Source organism: Papaver somniferum, unplaced genomic scaffold (assembly GCF_003573695.1).
Source record: "Papaver somniferum cultivar HN1 unplaced genomic scaffold, ASM357369v1 unplaced-scaffold_57, whole genome shotgun sequence".
Taxonomy (NCBI): Eukaryota; Viridiplantae; Streptophyta; class Magnoliopsida; order Ranunculales; family Papaveraceae; genus Papaver; species Papaver somniferum.
In genome coordinates, this window is record NW_020648415.1 from 1,836,801 (window position 1) to 1,860,253 (window position 23,453).

Here is a 23,453-nt window from a genome sequence, read left to right on the forward strand (position 1 = left end):
TGCACAGGCACTACTGAACGCAGCGGAGGAACATCAAAAGCAACCGCACGAGGAGGTGTCTGCGTACACCTAACGTCATCACGAGGACGAGAAACCGCACGCTCGGCAGCGTTTCGAGACACAGAAGGATTTTTTGGACCATCTTTCCTAGGAGGAGAGGCCTTCGCCCCTGAAGAAGAAACTCTGATACCATGAGGATCCATTTGAGACTCTCTGCGCGGAGGAGATCTCGGTAGACTAGAACCCCCAGTTTGATGAGGAGGACGCGGACGGTCAGACATGGCTGCGAAGAGATACGACATAAACAAGTTAGAAACAAACACAAGGTCATTACCAAAGATCAAAAACCAAAAAATAGGAAGTCCATCTCAACATAACACAGAAACCCTAAAAACGCCAAACTCAAAAATCCATTCAATACACGTAAAACAATGGCCTCCTTGATTTTCGACGAAGAACAAGGGCAAACTAGCATACAAGCATTAGAAAAGGGTTCTTCATCACAAACAAGGACGACAGCAGTAAAAATGGGAGGCTACAATACGATCAACAGCAGCAAATTTACAACTGACACAGATTAAAACAAAAAGAACAAAGAAAAGAAACGTTACCACCATAAACAGCAGCAGGAAGAGGACAAAAAACCAGTAACAATGAAGAAGGGAGCGTGATTAATTCCAAGACAGAGTATTTAATGGTCGAAAAACAAAGAATGAAGACTGACAGATAACGAAACAAACTAGAAACAATGAAGGGAGCGTGATAAATACTAAGACAGAGAATTGAATGGCTGAAGAACAAAGAAATACAGAGAATTTAATGGCTGAAGAACAAAGAATGACAGAGAATGAAATTAATTTTCGAAGGAGAATGAAATTAATTTTTCTCCCCTCCTTAATATACTCGAAAGAAAGAGAAGTAAGTTAAGGGAGGAATGGGAAACGTGCCCATTAAATGAGCAGTTAATGCACGAATACGAAACATGCCCAAGTCTCTAGGAGAAGTTATTAGGAGAGAGGAAGAATATGTAACGACTGTTTTCTTCAATGCTCCCACTAAACACTCAAGCCCGAAGAAAAGGGGCAAATTGTGTGCACATATTTCATCATCAAACACGTGTATATAGGAACATACGTGGAGAGCATGCGGACAAAGTCATCAAAGCATGATGACATGTGCCCACAGCTAAGATGCTCATCCCGCCGACGTTGGATCTTTGCCCAAACAAATCTAAGGGCAGAAGTTAAAAAGCCGTACCGGTAACACGATGTACTGCGGAGCACCAGATAACTCCCGAAGAGTTACTTTATCTCATCCCCAAAAGAAGCCAAGATCAACGGTGGAGAGAAAATGAACTGACATGGATGTGACAGGGGCAGAAGACACTTGCCTGACACGAGCAGGCACCTCAACTACCCGCATTAAACACTCTGAGCAACATACGTGGCGATCAACCCGTGGAACGAACGAAGGCGACTCTGCGTGATGAAGTAATAAACGAAGACCCCCGCGGGATGGACACAGAACACAAGAAGATAAGGTTCCAACGGTCCTCAGAGATGGGTCCCACACTCTAACCCTATAAATACCCCCTCTCCACCAAGAGTAAGGGGATCAAAAATATGGGGGGAGAAGGAGGGAGAAAGATTGTGAGTGTAAGTTAGTCCTTTACAATATACAGACCTATGTAAACTCCAAAGTCACTCGACTATCTTTGTAATCATCAAGTACATAGTGAAACAACAACCCCGTGGATGTAGGCCATAGTGCTGAACCACGTAAATCCCCGTCTCATTTACACTTCACCACTTTATTTTTGTCTAACGCTTCATGAGTTTTACTTTTATGCTTCGTTTTCTTTATCTTCCCTTGCGTAAACGCCACTCGCAGTGTTCTTAGATGAGGCTATGATAAACCCGAAGGTTTTGAGCCAAGGAATCGATGCCATTGTATTATCAGCACGAGTTGGTACCTAGAGTGTGAATATTGTTTGTGAACACATAGATGCCTTCGTGATTTACGTGTTCACATGTTTGCTGCTGCATTGTAGAACTTCAGGATATACTAGTACTATATTGCAGTACTTACCTCAAGCACCAATGGATGTCCCTGATTATTGCAGGTGGGATGATGGCAACACAATCTTTACGATGACACGATAAGGAAAGCCTACATTTACCACTATAAGTAAGGAACTTTTATGACTGGCTTTCATTGGTGGGGGGACCATGTGCTATTTCCTAACAATTGCCATCTGACACAAGCAAATTTACATATATGATGAGCACCTTGATGTAAGATTAGAGTACAATTATATTAAGGTAAATGATGATATCGATTTCCTTAAGTAATACCTGTTGCATAAAATTTCTGCAAATCATTTGGCCCACCCACTGGTGGCATCATTCATGCCAAGAACTTGGTAGCCCATATATATTTGGCCAGTTTTGGGGTGCCGGGCCATTGAGATCCCACCACTAGGCTTCGCTGGAGCAATACAGCCAGAGATTGTTGATGAGCTATAGCATAAAGATATTGCTGACGGATGGAAAATGGTAACACCATATAGTTCGTGTAAGTACATAGGTTTGTCTTAACCTATATTTTGCTGGTTAAGTATTTGGCTGAAGCCGTTGGCGTTGGGATGAGATGCACTTAAGGACCATCATTGTGAAAAAAAATATATTGTTTTTGCAGTAATTCCATAAAAACACCCGTTTCCTCCATCGTTTTTGCAATATAACATTGTTCTGCTGCTAAGGACTATCCAATTATAGGGTCAGACTCTCTAACACTGAATTCCATCCACAGGAACTAAGAAATGCACCGGTAGAGTAATGACATAGTTTCTCCAACTGGGGTGCCCATTTTTTTCCCTAAAAACCCTCTTTGAGATTCCTTCATTCTCTCAACAAATCCTTCTGCGAATTCAGATTTTATGTGGAATTCACTTGGTGGTCTTAATACAGTTCCCATTTGTCTAGATAACCAATATATTTTGGGAGGAATTTTTTTTTTATGGTAATGGTACACGGTAATATATTGCGCTTTGTCCTCAATGTCTAGATCTGTTCTTTAGACTTTGCCTCCTTCTGCAAAGGGTCGCAATATATTTTCGTTCATAAAGGCATGTTCCATTATTTGTCTTTATCACTGTATCTTTTATTTTGGATACGTTAACGATCGAAGTACATTTTAAATTAAAAAGAAGATATATATAATTATCGACTGTACCAGTACTCCAGTACAGAGAAACAATGAGCTTCGTGAATAATGCGACAAGGAAAATAAAAGATATCATGGACAGATAATGTGCACAAATTTGAGTATTACAATAACATTACGAGCACTAGAGACAACTCGATAATAAACTAGCATCCATGGCACTTTCTGTATCCGATTCGTTACTGTAGTTTCTTCCAAGCCGATCCTTCCTTTCACTTGACAACAGTTTGGCAAACCTCGCGAGTGCTTCTTCATTTGTTTCTTGCTGGCGACTTTCTTGTTCGTTATGCACCACGGGTTCAAGTTGACCTGTCTCGACACTCACTTGTGTAACAGGTTTTTTTAACAAATCCTGGCCTAGTCTGACAAGATTCTCGAGATTTTCTTTTGTTGCTATGTCCATTGAAGATAATGAACTACTTTCACTCTTGGTGAAGTTATGTTGAATTCTGAAGAACTCGATTTGACTAGCACCGAGCCAGAGTTGGGAGAGAGCTATGATAGATGCATTGTCGTAATATGATATGTCAGACTCTGCTGGAGAGAACAAATCACTAAGTCCATTTGTGTGGCGTAACCAGTCTGCAACTCCCCATTTAGCTGCAACGTCAGCTGTTATTTCCTTTTTTTCTGCCTCTACTATTGTCGATGATCCTGTCCCCAATGATAGTATCAGAATTTTTCCCTTTCCCTGGGTGAAGAAATTTGGATTTCCCTTGCAGACTCCAGGAACCAATCCATATGGAAGCATTATCTGTAAACATAAGAGAAGTTTATTAATCAAAAAAATTTGTCACCAAAACTTCTATATTTTAAATCCGTTAATTAGTGTGTGTTTCCTTACCGGGGAGTTGGCAACTACCCCACCATCGATGAGGTTGAACTCTCGTACTTCTTCCATTTCACGGACTTTGCCTTTTATTTGGAAACGGTGAGGAGGAAGGTAAGTTGGTGCAGCCGAAGTGCCAATACAGACATCGGAAAGTAAAGGATCCTCTATTAGAGAGGTTTTTGCTTTTTCGGTTGTGAAGATACAGCTGTGTTTTAGTTTCAAATCATAAGTTGGAATAGCAACGGAAGTTAATGTTTGATGCAATCGAGTTTCTCCAAGTAACTGCTCCAAAAGTCTATGAAGATATTCACCATTATATTTTGGTCCTCCAACCATGTCATGAATCCACTTTTTGGCATTGTCAAAAATCCCACTACATGTGCAAAAAAAAAGCATATTAAGAACATAGTACAAACAAGAATAATGCGATAATACTTAATCAAGCAATCCAAAAAATCAACAAAAGTATAGTATAATATACCGATTCGGTTGTGGAAAGATCCTTGAGCAGTGGTCGAGGTAGAACTGAGGGATTTCTTTGGCTGCAAATAGTGGGCGGTTTTGTGCATTTGGTGCAGTTAGCATGGCTGTCACAAGTCCGCCGGTACTTGTCCCACTGATTATATCAAAATAATCCGCAATTCTTGCATCCGGACCATCCAATTCCTATAGTTAGTTGCACAACATAATTCAATATTAGTTATAAACATACAATAAAATCAATGCATGCATTACTCAGAAAATTATTATTATACCTGTAGTTTAGCTTCAAGGAATCCTAGAATGGTACTAGGAATAATTCCTCGGACACCTCCACCATCGATACAAAGAACTGTGATTAGTTTTGAGGGTGGTAATCGATCATCATAACTAGCAGAATCATTCACTTTATCCATGTCAATGATTAAAAAAACAGATGAAATCACACAATGTAACAAACAAACTATGAGTAAACTGGTAAGCAGAGATATAAGATTGTAAGAAGCAAAGATAAGGAGTTGTAGTTTGGTTAATGAGTTATGGATGAGTATATATAGCTTACAAAAAGTTGTGGATAAGTTTGTAGTTGCATTGATGATTCGGATTATTGGATGATGCTATCCACTTATAATTTCTATAACTTGTACAGACTATTGAAACATTCCATCTATAAGTTTGATGATCAGTTCTTGATTTGGAAATTGTTTTAATGATCTGGATAACCAGTACCATATTAAGCATGCTTAGTCCGTAAAACTTTATCCACTAAGGCTCAGAGTTAGCAACTCCATTGTAGGAGCTTCAATGAGTATTCCCCTCTTACAATCTGATCCTATCCACCACGTACACTTAATTTCCATTTTTTTGTATCCAAGTAAAAGTGATCTTATCTATAGTTTTTTGTTGCTTGATTTCTTTTTTCAGTTTTTTCTCAATTCAGTCGTTTCCTAACTTCATTCTAAAGGTTGGCTACGAATATGGCAAGTCAAGTATAAGCTAAGCTGAGGTTAAGCTTCGGACCTTTGCAGGGGCTAAAACAGGCCGGCTGCCACAAGTTTAAAACTCTTAACCTACACCACTATACTTGTTATCCTACACTGCATTAATTACAGCTGTGTTAGCTCCACCATAATATGAGAAATAGGTTTGTTAGTGGGCAATGTGATTTGGTATAAGTGGACAGGATTAAGGAGATTGATGTCCCCAAAATAATTTATACTCATGCGGTGATATTATGCACAAAAAATGCATCAACCGATCGCTGCTTGCTCCTTTGGTAGCTATAATCCGTATAAATTCATCATAGCTAGCGATCGAGTAATGAGTTGATGACCACCAAGAGTATTGTACTTCGGTTGTTTATTGCATTTATAGTAGACATTATCTGACCTCATAATCCATTTTGAACGTTATTAAGTACTCCACATTCAACTTATTAGCTGACTATCTGATTAAAAAGATGACTTGCATTTCATTTATCTTGTTCCATCTTTTCTTCTTCTTGCTGTTTGGTCTTTGAAATGAAACAAGCTTTTCGGGATAGTTATAAAGTTTGGTAGGAGGCAATTGCCTGCCATCAGAAAAATTCGTAAAACTATCATTGCTTATGCATTTCTCCATAAGCTGCGAAATGCTCACTAGTTTCCTTAGATGAGAAACTATTTGGCCGTAGTTGTCCATTGATTTTAATTTACTCGGAAAAATCTAATCAGTCCTGGTAGTGCAGTAAAAAAAATTCATTTTGCAATAATGAATTATCTTAATAGCTGATGTTCCTGCTCAATCTTTTTTACTACCTTGCTTTTCATATATCATCTCCCTAAGATAACAGAACTGAACACTGCAACATACATTGTAGCCTTAGATTACAAACTTTGGTCTATTAATATAGTGAGAAATATTGATTGCTATATTTCCTTATTAAAAGCTCTCATTGACCTAGTGGATCGATATTTATCTTCTAATGATAGTTTGATAGTGAATGAATGTCGAACTTATTCTTGTTTGGCTCTCTTTTCGACGCTTGTGCTCTCAAGCCAGTATGCCATGAATATGCAGGCAACACAGTCGTTTCGGGATCTTTATTTTTGATTCACTGGGAATATCTGTGGTGGGAACTCAGTTCTATTTACGCAGTATCATCTCCAACTCGTTAAATTTTAGTTGAACACGTCTGTGAGCTTTGTTAATGTATAAGTTCTGTTTCTGTCCAGAACCCGTGGTAGTGTATGATCACTGTTAGTTTTTGGTGCACCATACTATGACATTTCAGTATTTCACAAGTATATAATTACAAAAGTGCTAATAGAAGGTGAGGCTAGTGTGTTAACTCGCGACAGGTATGCTTTGTGGATCCATCAAAATTGTTAGTTGTCTTTCCTTCTTTCCTGTTTTATTCTATCTTATAGTGCAGAATTTTGCATTAAGAATGCGGCCATGATCTGCAGACCTTTCATGCTAAATCCATTATTATGTCTGAACCTTGATATCTTCTCTTTTACGATTCACCAAGTACATTCATCTCAGTTTTCTTTTTTACCATAAGTTCGACCGTTGTATCTTTTGTTTGTATGGTGCAATCTTTAGCAACCGGTTGCAGTGAAAAGAAATGAACAGTTCTAGAAAAGTTTTTGTTATAATCTGAGTCTAAAGATAGGTTTTGTTGTAGAGTTTTTTCCAAGGCATAGGTACACATCTTACAAGAAAGATAATATTGAAAGGAAACATTTTTCTGAGGATCCTAATAAAACAAATTACATTTTCGTTGATTTGACATGTTCCATGTCTGGTTGTGTCTGTTCTGAGTTGGCTAGGGCTAGGTTCGATTCAAACTTTGTTAGTTGGGTTTAGTGTTTAAAGAACCCGACCGGACCGGCCGGTTGGACCGGTGAACCAGTAAGCAAAATGGTCCGAATCAGCACTGATCCACTAATATGTTAAAAAAACCAGCGAACCGGCTGACCCGTCCGATCTAACCAGTGACCCATACAAACCAGTCCGATTTTGAACGGGTTTTATCAATTGACCTAGTAGTCCTGTACTCCTGTACTACAATTGCGATAATTTTAAGGAAAAGAAAAAAATATCAAACGAAAGAACAAATTCATATACAAATCAACATTTATGCACTGAATCACTTTCCAACCAAAACCATTAATCTTCTTCGTTCAATTGAGATACCTAATTTAGAAAAATCATTATTTTACAATCAACCAAGATCAAGAAAACACAAAACCCATAATTAAATATTTGATATCAAAGATCAAAGAAGTGAGAAGTTGTTTTTCCAACAAATTGATGTTACAACAGACCTTCAATTTTTATATAAACACATGTTTGTTACAATTGATCTTCAATTTCTTTTGAAGTTGCGGTGATTTTTTAGAGATGGAGAGGCACAAAGAGTTGTTACTTTATAGTACTTATGTTTAGGAGAGATGTTGTAGGAGAAGAGAAGACGCAATAAGGACGCTCCGTCTACGATGTGGTCGGGCCACATACAATGAGTATGTGGTCCATCTTTATTTCTTGACACCTGTATAACCTAAAAACCTGCCCCCTATAAATCCCCATAAAGCATTCACTTTTTGAGAAAAAGTAGGAAGTTAATTTCTTTTTTAGTTAAAATAATTGTGTAATAAAATAATTTTTAAACTTTTTTTTCTACTTTACAATATGTGTCAAAATATAAAGAGGGGCCACATACTTGAAGTATTTGGTCCTCGTAGCCGCTTAGGGATTGGTGGCAGAAAACGTAAAAATGTAACATTTGATGGCCAAATATGCGGACATAAAGAGGTAAACCACGTGGGCATCTAATTACTTCCTAAGTTGCATGTGTACATCCCTATCCTTGGTTGTCTTTAGGTCTTCTTTTACATGAAGTTAAAATGTTAGAGTATAAGATAAAATATTAAATACCTATTCTACATTTGATCCAGTGACTCCCGATTGAACCACTGGTTAGACCTGTTGATCCTGACCCAGTAAAGTTACTGGTTTGACGTTCGATCCGGGTTTCAAAACATTGGTTTGGGATGAGTATATGATGAAGTTTGCGCTGGGCTCTGAGCAGAAATTCTGATATGCGACTTAGAAAGCCAGTTCTGATACTCAACCATAACTAAGTTTCTTAGAGAAAAAATATTTGTATCCAGATCCAGAATTAGGAGATTCTTCTATGTTTGTTACAGTTTGGTTATATTTGAGGTTAAAAGAGCAAAACATGGGTTCTTTAATTAATAAGTTTTGACATCCTGCTGATAAACCCAGTCGCAGTGAAAAGGTTTGAGTATTTCCACGAGGTTGACTGCATTAGTAATTTTAATTTGAGATGTATGGCACATATTTCTTACTTCTCCAGAGCTTTTTATATACTCCCTCTCTGTATTTATTATATAGGCGGAATATTGCAGTTTTCTTTTTAACGGCCGATCAAAAAAAAAAAAACCAGTTTACTTTTCTAATGCCTAAAAGAATGAAAAAGCAAGTTTTCAAGAAAACTTGCTTGAAATTAAATTTGTACTAGCATCCCGTTCCTTATTTAGTTAAGACAATTTGTTTGTACAGAAATTAAATTGATGAATGCCGCTGAGTAGACCTTAAGTTCACCCTCAATGATGTTAACTACGTCTTTTGGATTTTGCTTTTTGTCTCCAAAAAAACAATTAGCATCTTGCCTTCCATATATTCCATGTTACAATACCACATATTGTCGTCCAGCCAATTGCTTGTGCGTTTTACTTTCCAGTAAATCTGTTTTTGTTGCTTTTTCCATTTTTGGCTTACTTCACTAAATCTAACCTTGAGCCTGAATATTGGAGAGAAATGTCAAGGATTGATCTCTTCTACCTTTTATGCTTTCCAGCAAGAACATTATTAAACTCACTTCTCACTGCTCATGTAAAGCCCGCACCAATGTAGTAGTGCAGGATAAGCTCATTCCTGGTGTGGACGTGCTGCTTTTTACTTTTCAATCCCAATGTATAGCATTGGATATAGGGGCCAAATATCGCACACCACTAAATTACAACCTCGCCTTGACTAAGACAATCATTAACACGAAGAAGAGAGAAATTGGGAAAAGAGTAATTACACGACAAAGAGAAAGAAGCACGAAGAACAACCATACGACAAGCACAACACGATATCAATCGAGAAGAGTACGAAGCAGTAACGCGAAAGACAGCAACATCTCCCCAAAGCCTGGCGAATACGACAGAATGAACAGAGATCAATTAGCAGAGATTTTGCACGTGAACCCAGTTGTCCTCTACCATGGTATTTGCCTATATAAGGGTCCAGATAGTAAAGATAGAGGAGAGAGATAGAATTCCGTCAAGTAAAAAAGGCTAAAATCATTCTAAGAAGAGAGAATCCATTAGGGTTTAACCTTGTACTTATCATCTCCATTGTTATATGTTTGGATCTTTTAGTATTTGTAAGATCGTCATATTTTCAATCTAAAGTCTTGTTTGAAGATCATATTTAGTGTCAAGAAGCGTATAATATCATTAATGTTTAAGTATATCTCTATGTCTTAGACTTTGTGTTCTTATCACTTCATTGGGTGTAGTTGTGGGATTTTCCGCAACCACATTTTGGCGCTAGAAACAAGGATGATTATTCCTCACCTGCTAGTATCCAGTTAGAAATCATCACCTGTATAACCTGTTTATCACCCTACCACCTTTCCTACCCACCAGGAGAACTCGCCTACTTGTGATGATTTTTTGAGTCCTCACCCACTCAAAAAAACTGTCTTCCCAAAAACTACAGTGGAGTGTCACTGTGATAAGGACAATACCCTATTCTTCATCGGCTCAGAAAACTCCTGACCTTTCAAAACACTGTGACTCCTTACACTGGAAACCCCAGTCATGCAAAGAGGAAATTCTGACAGCAGACGCGGAAAAAAACTAGCCGCCGCCATGGAAAATCCGAAATATTGGACGGAATGGGTTCAACCATATGACCCAGAAAGACCAATGATAAACATCAACTGGGGTGATGATAGAAGAGAAAATCAGTCCCACTTTCGAAATCAATATGAAGAGATCTTTGCTCTGCGGTGCGATAATGAAACACGACTCGCACAATGGAAAGAAACCGAGAAGATGCTGATAGAAGAACGGGTCAACCTCGTACAAGAAAACAGGTGGTTATGATAGAAAATCAAAACTTAAGAAGAAGGATACAAGAATACGAATTAGGAATAGAGTACGGAGAAAGTTACAAAAGATCCTGTAAGGAAAGAGGCACATAAAAAGAAGAAAGAACGAGACAAGCAGACGGGAATCTATTGAGCGAAACGCATCAGCCAAGGCGAAGAGGATGTAGGATGAGTAGGAGGACGTTATATCATAATAAACAATGGGCAAAGATGGTTCGACATGAAAACCACATCCAAATCACTACAAGGCAAAGTCAAGGAACCTATAATATATCAAAAGCTGCAAAAAAGAAAAACAGAAAGTCGCATAGAAGAATGCTGAGGCAAGCGTGCGAAAATAACGAAGACGTCCTCGCTGGAAATCAGACTCTTATCCAGCCATGAGAAAAACAGGAGAAGAAGTCACCTGTCGCATTCCACTCACTATGTGACAACTAAGCATGAAAGGAAAAACACCTGGGAAGAATAAAACGGAAGAATCAAGTTGTGTATCAATTCAAGGAAATTCAAATATAAAGCAAGCTCTTTTGATAAGCAAGCAAGCAAACAAAGGCGAAATAAAAACAATGCTACAAAGCTACAAAAATTTCTGTAAGACCTCAATAGGGGCAATAAGATATTATTAAAAACCTCTACCTAGGAAGGCTGGGATTACAATTGTGGCGTGTTAACTTAGTTCGCACTACTGTGCGACTGGAAAACTGCACAGTGTGTAAGAGGCGACCCTTAAGCCCTAACGCGCGTCATAACTAGTGTATCCTGGGAAAAGTTACTTATTGGGGGTGAAAGAAAAGCCCATCCACTGGAGGTCACTGAGAACGAACCACTCAGCAAATAAGATCTCCGGTATGTGGTGTAAAAGAAGACCAGTGGAGAAGAAGATGGTCTGGCCCTGTGATACACTCGGTCCAAATAAACCCCACCTAGGGTGTGATCTCATGCCTATTAAGCCACTTAGGCGAAAAGCATGGGGTTGCGATAACACTGGTCGTTGAATAACTGGATGGGAGGAGACCAACTGAAATGGTTAGGGGTGACTTCATTTAAAGGGCGATTCAGGGGGAATATAAATGGACGACACCCTCCACTAGGGAGCTGAATTGTGTCAAAGACGACAATGTACTGGGGATTTTTACTCACGGGAGTACCTAGGCCTGATATATTGTCGCAGAAATAACCTGAGGAGGCAAGAATACTAACACAGTTAAGGCGAGATCGATGGCCAATGACTCGCAAGAGCACATGGAACTGAGATTTCATCACCCAACAGGTGGAAGACCCTACCCAAGGCGACCATAAGTCATTTAAAGTTCCATGTGGGAGAAGGCAGTAAGACCTTAATTAGGAGGCGGATAAGACCTATATAGTTCGTGCAAAGGCAAGCCATACAAGGAGCGCGAATAAGATATGGAAAAACCATGCTGAGGCGGGAAGAAAACGCACACCATTCGAGCTAAGTATACTCCATTTATAAGTTTTACATATTCCAGTAACTAAAAGCATGATAGGAAGAACTTAAAAATACGACCACATCATCACATATTATGAAGGATTGCTTCGCACTAATGTATCAACCTCCAAACTTGAGAGCATGATGAGTCTTAAAGCTTATTCTTCGCGTAAACATCTTATCTATATTTGCAAGAATATAAACCCATTTTCGCATAATCATACCATATCATCCTAAAAGATCTTGACCTAGTTTGCACAAGTAGAGCTCACAGGATTAAAACCATGAACCCCCCACGGAGGCAGAAAGCAGAGGCAAATAGGGGAATAATGCTTCCCACCTCCTTAGGCAGACAACCAAACTATGCTTCGCACAAATAATCAACACCACACACGAAGTGGTTAAAAACTCAAAAATTAAAAATCAAATATATATTTGTTTCTAAAAATAAAATACAGGAAAGTGATACAATAGCAGTATAGAGATATATAAACAGAAGGGGAAACATAAAGCGTGCGATCAAAATTCCTTCTCGCGAGACCTCATCACCAACAGCGCATCAAAGTCATCAGAGTAATTGGGATTAGTATCGCAAGGTAACTCCAAACTAAGACGCGTGCAACAAAACAAGTCCTCCCAACAGACCCGACGGTTTAGCCGTTCCGAAGAGTAACCAGAGGTGACTCCAAGCTCAAAGCGTGAACCACAATAGAGTAGACCCTTCCAGCAGAATCGATGGATAACCCGTTCCGAATGATGACCCGATGATCAAATTGGGTACCAGGCAGTCGAGAGGAAAGCACAATTTGAATACCATGTAAAATACTATGCCAAATCCAACTGGAGTTTTTAGTATCAGAGGAGGTTCATATTTGATATCATGGTAAGGAAAATATTTGGAGTTTAACAACTGTAAATAAGGATTGTTAGAGCATTGCTCGGTCGAACTCGCATGCGTTGCTATCTCAAGCATGTTTGTCAATGTTAGTGATCAAAACTATAAGTCTTGATTTATAACCTATATAGCTAAAGGTCTCAGACTAAGATAGAAAGTTTTGTTGTGCTCAAGACTCCATGGAAATCATCATACAAGACGAAGGACTACTCAAGGAACTGGTGGAACTTCATCGACTAAAAGGTATGTGGAGACTTGAACTTATCTGTCACTCAAAAGTATATTTACTCTATCTCCTATTCTTGAGACAAAAGTCGTTTTGATATATAGACTTTCATTATACACATTTGCTATTTCGAGCCGAGTTTAACTCGCCTATCTATTTCTCGAAATATGTGTTGGTAAGCTTTCGCTTTATCCAAATTCATCTTTACCTAGTGACAAATGTCATGTTATGTTTCAATCACTTTGGAAATTTCTCTGACGAAAAATGGTCTGTGAATAACGGCTATATAACGTCCTCTGAGAATGTTTCAATGATTGAAACGAGAGTTTAGATTACATAACCATTTGTAGGATATAAGCATTGTTGTGGAAACACATATATGTATAAGTCCTTATTCCTTGAACCAAAGTTTGCGAAATTTGTTGATCAAGAGAAACGGAACGTGGCGTGAGCAAGGTCCGCGAACTGGCGGAAGTTCTCGACCCGAGAATTTCTGCTGGAGTTTGTGAACTCCTTCCGTGAGCTTAAGTCCGCGAACTTGATTAGGTTATATCTAAAATTGGTTGTTCTTGAACTCATGTTTATATAAACTAAGGAATGCTTTTGCAAACCGTGGCTATAAAGTTCATGAAGAGATTCGAGTGAATCAAATCGTTTTTGCTTCGATTGTGTCTTGTGTAATTACATAAGATCTAAGCAAATTGAACAACTCTATAACTAGTTCATTTGAGTCATTTGGACTAGTTATGGTGAAGAAGAATATGGTGGATATGAAAGTGATCATATGGCTAACCATTTGGTTAACTATTGTTGAACCAACAAATGTTAATGTTTGGGAATGGTTACATAAACCCAAAATTGGACATTTCATTTGTGTGTAACAAGCTAAGGTTTCGATCCAACGGTTGAGAAATATTAGCTTGATCTAATCAGGTTTTCATCTAACGGTGAATATTGAATGCTTTGTTACCAAGCTAACATTGATTGCAAACCCTGATTTGAAAGACTATATAAGGGAGAACTCTAGCAACTGGGAAACCTAGTCCCCACACCTTACGTGTGATACTAGTTGCATAAGCTAGAGTCGATTCTCCTTTAACCTTTGGTTTCTTCTTCTAAACCAGGTTAACGACTTAAAGACTTCATTGGGATTGTGAAGCCAGACCGATACTACTTTTCTTGTAGTTGTGTGATCTGATCTTGCATCGTCTATTGTTTTGAGTACAACTATAATAATTGGCTTGAGATTTATATCTCCGATAGGCAAGATAGAAAAGTAATCACAAACACTTCGTCTTATCGTTTGTGATTCCATAATATCTTTTTTCGCTGCGTCGATTAGGATTATTGTGAGGTGATTTATAATACTAGGCTGTTCTTCGGGAATATAAGTCTGGTTTATCAATTGGTTCCTGTCCACCTTGATTTATCAAAAGACGGAACAAAACTCGTAGGTATATTCGTGGGAGACGGATTTATCTATTACCGTAAACTTTTCTGTGTGATACAGATTTATTTATTAAAGTCTTTGACTTTGGGTTGTAGCAACTCTTAGTTGTGGGTGAGATCAGCTAAGGGAATCAAGTACGTAGCATCCTGCTGGGATCAGAGACGTAGGAGCATAACTGTACCTTGGATCAGTGTGAGATTGATTGGGGTTCAACTACACTCCAGACCGAAGTTAGTTTGGAGTAGGCTAGTGTATTTTGCGGCTTAATACAGTGTGTGTTCAATCTGGACTAGGTCCCGGGGTTTTTCCTGCATTTGCGGTTTCCTCGTTAACAAAATTCTGGTGTTTGTGTTATTTATTTTTCGCATTATATTTGTTTATATAACTGAAATTTCACAGGTTGTGCGTTGTTCAATCAATTAGAATGTCCGACCTTTTGGTTGTTGATTTAAATTGATTGACACTTAGATATTGGTCTTTGGTACCATCCAAGTTATCTCTCTAGTATTTGATAAAGACTCGTAGATTTCTATTTGCTTGAGTATATATCAAATCGAGAGATTGAGATATAAACTCTTTGATATACTTTTTATCTAGATTGAGTCTGAATGTCTAGTTGATTCTCTAGAAAGTATATTGGAGTTTGTCCATACAGATTTCTAATTGAATTGTTGGGTGTGGTTGTTGTACCCCCGCTTTTTCAATTGGTATCAGAGCAGACAAACACGTTTATAACCTTATAAGTATGTGTTTGTAGCAATCTGACTCGGTGGACAAGGGTGTTATCTCAATATACGTACCACCAGTCTTCGATGGCTCAAACTACCCAGGGTAGAAAGTTGTTATGTGTGCTTATCTTCAATCTCGTGATTTTCAAACATGGTTACATGTAGTTAAAGGTTATGATCCTCCGGTTAATACAAAAGGCGATGTATATATACCTAAGGATGTTGGTAGTTATAGTCCTGAAGAATCTCTTGCTGCACTGCAAAACTCTGACGGATTAAATACTATCAGACAAGTCGTTACCCCATACCTTCAGCACTATGTGTCTACTTGCACTAAATCTAAGATGCCTGGGATATCTTAGAAAGTTTATTTGAAGACAATAGATACGTTTCTAAGAAGTATGCCATCGATAGAGGAAATAACCTCAACACCCTCTCCAAAAATACCTCTTTTGGAAAGGTAAAAATTCTTGATCCAAATTCTGTTCAAACCTTTGCATTCAATGCTATTTACGACACAACTGAGTCCTCTAACTTTTCTTGGGCTGATGAATGTTGTTCAAATGGAGATTGGTTCGATAAACCATTGATAACGGAAAGGATCAAGGATTTTGTAAAAAGAAGCATTAGATGTGATAAACATCTTCTGTCAGCTTTTGCTGCTAATGATTCTTTGAAAGAAAAATCTTTAAGTGTCAACATTTTGAATGCGTCTGATGGATGTGATGAACCCGCGGCTCTTGCAGCATAAACATCCACATACTCAAGGTATGATTCAGAAATTGAGTCTGACACAGAGATTTTTGATTTCTTGAATAGAGAGGTTCTTCAAGAAAATCTCCAATTAAAAGCTTCATTGAAGAAACTAGAATCATTAATCCATGTGAAAGATCTTGAGATACACTGTCTTAATGATAAATTCACCAGAACCATTGCTCTAAAGGAAAAAGAGACTAATACTCTCAAGGATGATCTACAAAGATTATCTGGAAGTTCTGACAAAATCTCAACAATGTTATTTGGTCAGAAATCGTTTGGAAACATAAATGGTTTAGGATTTAAAAGCAAGACTGCAGGTATTGTCAACCCCGTTGTTTCTATTCATGTAAAAACAAAGGTTGACGGTTGTGATAAACAGAAGGAACTTCAACAAGACAAAGGATCCTTGATTTGTTCGTTTTGTGGAAATGCGAATCATGTTCAAAGCACGTGTTGGAGGTTCAAGAGGAATAACAAAAGAATTTCCAGACTGCGAAAGAACATGCAAAAGATGAATCTGGATAATCAACATGGGTCTCATAAAACCAATGCTTCCAGAATCAGAAGAGGTAGGAAATTTGTTTATACAACAAGCCTTGGTAAACAAGGGGAGCGTCTGGCTCACAACGTCTCTGTCTAATTCCAGAGACGTTCGCATCCTCATCTTTAACTTGAGAAAATGGGGTTTTGCTTCTTTGTGACTCAAGTAGTGTATTTATTTTGTTAAAGAAAATTTCTCCTAACAATATAGATATTGAATCTTTAAACTATGGAAGACTTATTCTTCTAAGGTTTAGACATTTCACAAGTCTATTTCATACTTTTGTAGACTTCTTTTTTTTCCCCTAAAAAGATACAGTTTCATGACTCCTGTAACTAGGGGCACCACAAACAGGGATGCAGTCGAAGCAATTAATGTGTATCTGTGTAAAGGAATCTCTTCCTCAAGGGTAAAGAAAGTGAAGACTACAAAGTGTGGAGAAGGTTCTTCCTCTAGCTTCCTCTTGTCTTTTTATCAGCTTGATAATAACTTCAGAGGTTTGGTGAAAGATTTCATCAACAAAAGAAACAAATTAAAATCTCAAATTATTTCGTCTTTAGAAGAGATAGCTCACTATGAACAAATGTTGTCTTTTTGAAAAAACACCTTGCGTGAACTAAAAAGAGGACTTAGTGAGTTAACTGATATTTCTGAAGATTTGGAGGAATTGAATGATCCCATAATAATTGGGTTTTTCAATAATGAGAAGGAATTCTCAGGTAGAGGCTCTGAGAAAGATCTACAACGACTAGTAAGTCTTCGGATGAGAAACCTTCTATTTTCTTGTTTTGTTAGAAGAATAACTAGAGTTTGGAATAGTCATTATTGTGATTACACATAGCTATGTCCAACGTTTTCATCTTCATGTTTTTAGATTTATTGGTTTAAATACTTTTTTTTTTTTGGAAGATGATTTTTGCAGTATTAATATTTATGGTTTTATATATTGCAATTTTTTATGGGACATGTGTGTTTGCGTCCGTGAACTATGATTGTCCCATGTATTGTCAAAAGTAAAGTCTTTCGTAAGTCGATATTCATATGTTTATAAAAGAATGAACAGACTTTTGACAAATACAAAAGTTAAGCCTATATTGTCAATTATTGATGGAAGACAGGTTAAAATCTTTTGTTTTCAAGGATTATGTCTATTGTATGTCATTGTGCAAATGGTGATGGAAAATATAATGAATCCTTGTGTATTTCGCAGTATTGATCTTCTCTGATCCATATTTTATGTATTACTGTGAGGCTCCGTAAAGTGTCTTATATTGAGCATTAAACGACCAAGTTGATTATTTTTATGATTAGCTATGTTGTTGTTCCGTAAGGTACTTTATGTCGAGCATTTTCAACTAAATTAATCATCTTGTTTGGTTATTTAGTTGTTGCTCCGTAAGTTTTCTTATGTCGAGCATGACCAATTAAATTGATTACTTTTGTGATTAGTTTGGTTGTGTATTTCGAGTAGATTAATTATGGGTTCTCTTGTGATTAATCTAATTGTATATTTTTGAGTCTCCATAAGTTCACTTATATTGAGCATTTATTGATTAAATTAATCATGGGTTCTCTTGTGGTTAATTTAATTGAGTTTTTTGTATTCAAATTCATACTCGTATGTGATTTGTTATGTCCAAAGAAATCCTTCTTTTCTTTCGAAATTAAGGTCGCTCTTGTTGTTATTTCGGGAATGACATTTTATGGGGCAGAGTTCTTAATTGAACTTGTGTTTAATTTCCAAATCTTTGTGGGGAGTGCGGCTGTGGAATATTATAGGGGTTATCTTCTATCTTTATAAACTCCATGATGAACGCATTTAGCTTCGGCTTTATGATTGCATCTAAATAAGATGATATATTTTTTCTTTCTTTTGGTCAAGAAATGTCTCTTTCGGAAATTTCATTAGGATCACGTTCTTGTACCTTTGCCAATTTTATTGACAAAAAGGGGGAGAATTAATATATAGTTCACACTACAAATACATATGGTTTTCGGATCATTATGTAAGGGGGAGTGGTTTCCATGTGAGATGGAATATTGACTAAGGGGGAGTGATACATATCACCATAGTATTGTTGTTGAAGTTGTGATACAATTGAACTTTGACGTTGTATAATGATACTATGACACTGTATAACAATGATTGAGAACTCTTGTTTTCTCATTGTTATAGCTACAGATTTTCAACAGCGATGATGTTGAACTTACAACCTTTGGGATCATTGAGTACTTGGAAGTGACGAAGATTTCGAGTAATGTTGAAGATTAGGCATATGGAATAGGAGATACAAAAGTCAATTTATTTATTTTTTGTATTTCATATGCATTAATAGTTTTGTCACTAAAATTGACAAAGGGGGAGATTTTTAGAGCATTGCTCGGTCGAACTCGCATTCGTCGCTATCTCAAGCATGTTTGTCAATGTTATTGATCAAAACTATAAGTCTTGATTTCTAGCCTATATAGCTAAAGGTCTTGGACTAGGATAGAAAGTATAGTTGTGCTCAAGACTTCATGGAAATCATCATACAAGACGAAGGACTACGCAAGGAACTGGTGGAACTTCATCGACTAAAAGGTATGTGGAGACTTGAACTTATGTGTCACTCAAAAGTCTATTTACTCTATCTCCTATTCTTGAGACAAAAGTCGTTTTGGTGTATAGACTTTCACTATACACATTTGCTATTTCGAGCTGAGTTTAACTCGCCTATCTATTTCTCGAAATATGTGTTGGTAAGCTTTCGCTTTAGCCAAATTCATCTTTACCTAGTAACGATTGTCATGTTATGTTTCAATCACTTTGAAAATTGCTCTGACGAAAAATGGTCTGTGAATAACGGCTATATAACGTCCTCTGAGAATGTTTCAATGATTGAAATGAGAGTTTAGATTACATAACCATTTGTAGGATATAAGCATTGTTGTGGAAACACATATATGTATAAGTCCTTATTCCTTGAACCGAAGTTTGCGAACTTTGTTGATCAAGAGAATCGGAATGTGGCGTGAGCCAAGTCCGCGAACTGGCGGAAGTTCTCGACCCGATAATTTCTGCTGGAGTTTGTGAACTCCCTCCGTGAGCTTAAGTCCGCAAAACCCATTTCGAGAACTTGAGTAGATTATATCTAAAATCGGTTGTTCTTGAACTCATTTTTATATAAACTAAGGAATGCTTTTGCAAACCGTGGCTATAAAGTTCATGAACAGATTCGAGTGAATCAAACCGTTTTTTCTTCGATTGTGTCTTGTGTGGTTACATAAGATCTAAGCAATTGAACAACTCTCTAACTAGTTCATTTGAGTCATTTGGACTAGTAATGGTGAAGAAGAATATGGTGGATATGAAAGTGATCATATGGCTAACCATTTGGTTAACTATTGTTGAACCAACAAATGTTAATGTTTGGGAACGGTTACATAAACCCAAAATTGGACATTTGATTTGTGTGTAACAAGCTAAGGTTTCGATCCAACGGTTGAGAAATATTAGCTTGAATTTAATCAGGTTTTCATCTAACGGTGAATATTGAATTCTTTGTTACCAAGCTAACATTGATTGCAAACCCTGATTTGAAAGACTATATAAGGGAGAACTTTAGCAACTGGGAAACCTAATCCCCACACCTTACGTGTGATACTAGTTGCATAAGCTAGAGTCTCCTTTAACCTTTGGTTTCTTCTTCTAAACCAGGTTAACGACTTAAAGAATTCATTGGGATTGTGAAGCCAGACCGATACTACTTTCTTGTAGTTGTATGATCTTATCTTGTTGTTTCTATCGTACGAGTACGATTGTAATAATTGTCTTGAGATTGATATCTCCGATAGGAAAGATATAAAAGAAATGACAAACACTTCGTCTCATTGTTTTTGATTCCGCAATATCTTTTTCGCTGCGTCGATTGAGATTATTATGAGGTGATTGATAATACTAGACTGTTCTTCGGAAATATAAGTCTGGTTTATCAATTGGAGCCTGTTCACCTTGATTTATCAAAAGACGAAACAAAACTCGTAGGTATATTTGTGGGAGACGGATTTATCTATTACCGTAGACTTTTCTGTGTGATACAGATTTATTTATTAAAGTCTTCGACTTTGGCTTGTATCAACTCTTAGTTGTGGGTGAGATCAGCTAAGGGAATCAAGTATGTAGCATCCTGCTGGGATCAGAGACGTATGAGCATAACTGTACCTTGGATCAGTGTGAGATTGATTGGGGTTCAACTACAGTCCAGACCGAAGTTAGTTGGAGTAGGCTAGTGTCTGTAGCGTCTTGAAACAGTGTGTGTTCAATATGGACTAGGTCCGGGGTTTTTCTGCATTTGCGGTTTCCTCGTTAACGAAATTCTGGTGTTTGTGTTATTTCTTTTCCGCATTTATAATTGAAATTTCATAGGTTGTGTGTTGTTCAATCAATTAGAATATCCGACCTTTTGGTTGTTGATTTAAATTGATTGACACTTGGATATTGTTCTTTGGTACCATCCAAATTATCTCTCCAGTATTTGATAAATACTCGCAGATTTCTATTTGCTTGAGAATATATCAAATCGAGAGATTTAGATATAAACTCTTTGATATACTTTTTTATCTAGATTGATTCTCTAGAAAGTATATTGGAGTTTGTCCGTATAGATTGCTAATCGAATTGTTTGGTGGGGTTGTTGTATCCCCTCTTTTTCAAGGATCATATGGATTGTGAATGATATTCCAGGCTAGTTTGGCTAACATTGCAGAATTGTAATGATGTAGTTGTTTCAAACATAATCCTCCTAATCTCTTAGGAAGATTCATGTTAGACCATAATATAAAGTGTCTATTATTATGATTTGAAGAGCTTTTCCACCAGTAGTTTCTCTAGATTTGATCCATTTGATGTATAATTGTATCAAGTAGTAACTGATGTTGGTGGTGGTCCTGATAGATGTGAATCTGGTAGAGTATATGAAGCTGAACTGCAATATGGTGTTGGATGTGGTTTTTTTAGTGTTGCAGGTGGTATTTCAGTGTGAGTTCAGTGTTACAGTGCAGTGACTGGTGGTGATTAGAATGAGTTTTAGCAGTTAATGTCCTAGAAGAAATGGAGTGCTGGTAAAAGACAGAAATGCAGAGAAGCGTCGTGGTTTGAGTTTCTGATGGGTTGTGTTGTTGAAGCTGCGGTTATGGTTGTTATTGCAGTTGATGAACAAGTTACTACCGCAGTGTATGTTGAATGATGTGTATGATTCTTAGGACAGGTTTGAGATCGATGTGGAGTTATTAGTATAAATGCAATTAAAATGGTGTTAGCAGAATGGTTGAACTGTGTAGATTTTGATGGCTTGGTTAAGTTGGTGATATGACTGAAGTTGTTATGTATGGCTAAGCGAGCTATTACATAAATGGTGAAGTGGGCGTGTGTTGATGGCTGAGATCTAGGAATTGAAGGTGCAGAACTGAAGTTATAGAGCACCATCTTGGCGCAACACAGCATTTGGCATGTGCAAAACTGCAACGGTCTTAGGCCTTATCTACTTAGACCAATCAGTTACTGACTTTAGATCTGACTCATCTGACACTGAGCGTGTTTATTGACTCGGTCCGACTTGACCGAGTTAACTCAGTTGACTAGCCTGACCGCTGACCGAATTGATTTTGCATGTCACATGAGATACTTTTATAGTCAGATTCCGACCAACTTCCAGCGGTGATACCAGTTTTCCGGTGACACTTTTTTAGCATATTTTCTACATGGGTATTCTCACATATATGGGCTTGGTGGACATCTTGGTTATGGACTTTTGAAGACTTGTCCTACTTTTGGAAACAAGAAGAGAGAAAAAAAAAATCTTCGACTTCTTGGGGATATCACGTATCTACTTAGAGCTTTGGATATAGCACGCGAATAGGGTTTGCTTTCATTATTTTTCATCTTCATTAATTCATTTTGTTAGAGCACTGCTCGGTCGAACTCGCAAGTGTTTCTATCTCAAGCTTGTTTGTTAAATTTAGTGATAAAACTATAAGTCTTGATTTCTAGTCTACTTATAGTAATGTCTCGGTCTAGGATAGATTGTGTAGTTTAGCTTTAGACTTCATGGCGTTCATCGATTGAATACGAAGAACTACTAAGGATAGCTTGTGGAACTTCATCAAAAAAAGGTATGTGGAGACTGGAACTCATCTATCACTCAGAAAGTCTATTTATACTCTATCTCCCTTATTGAGACAAAAGTCGTATTACTATGTAGTATTCGATTGTACACATTTGATATTTCGAGCTGAGTTTAACTCGATTACATATTTCTCGAAATATGTGTTGGTAAGCATTTGCTTTAACCAAGTTCATCTTATTGTAGATGGTGGATTTTCGACAAAAGGTAAAATCGTAAAACCATAATTATGCATGCTCCTGATCCAGCAATCAGATGAGTATTGAGGCTCATGTCTCTCATCGAAGCATGAAAGCTCATGCCACAAGAATATCTAACTGAGAATATTGTCTCTCAGAGTATATGTAGGTGTGTAGTCTCTCAGCTGAGCCAACGACATATCTCATAAATACTGAGCAATTTCAGTAATCACTTCTGTTAAGAATCAAAATGTTTGGACGGCTCCTAGATGTATTACTCACTAGTACAGAGCACTAATGTCTTCAGGATGTCGCAATATTCCCTGACTTTATAAAATACATATTCAAATCGAGC

General features: G+C 37.5%; 1 protein-coding gene and 1 pseudogene across 1 annotated transcript; one reads left to right on the forward strand and one right to left on the reverse strand.

Moving 5' to 3' along the window:
* Positions 1-3,349: 3,349 nt before the first annotated feature.
* Positions 3,350-4,953, reverse strand: LOC113343290 (patatin-like protein 2). Its single transcript, XM_026587530.1, has 4 exons — positions 4,813-4,953; positions 4,539-4,723; positions 4,070-4,430; positions 3,350-3,979 (listed from the first exon to the last, which is right to left on the reverse strand). The coding sequence occupies exons 1-4, from the start codon at positions 4,951-4,953 to the stop codon at positions 3,350-3,352; spliced, it is 1,317 nt and encodes a 438-aa protein (XP_026443315.1).
* Positions 4,954-8,578: 3,625 nt separating this feature from the next.
* LOC113343395 lies at positions 8,579-8,650 on the forward strand (annotated as a pseudogene).
* Positions 8,651-23,453: the final 14,803 nt, after the last annotated feature.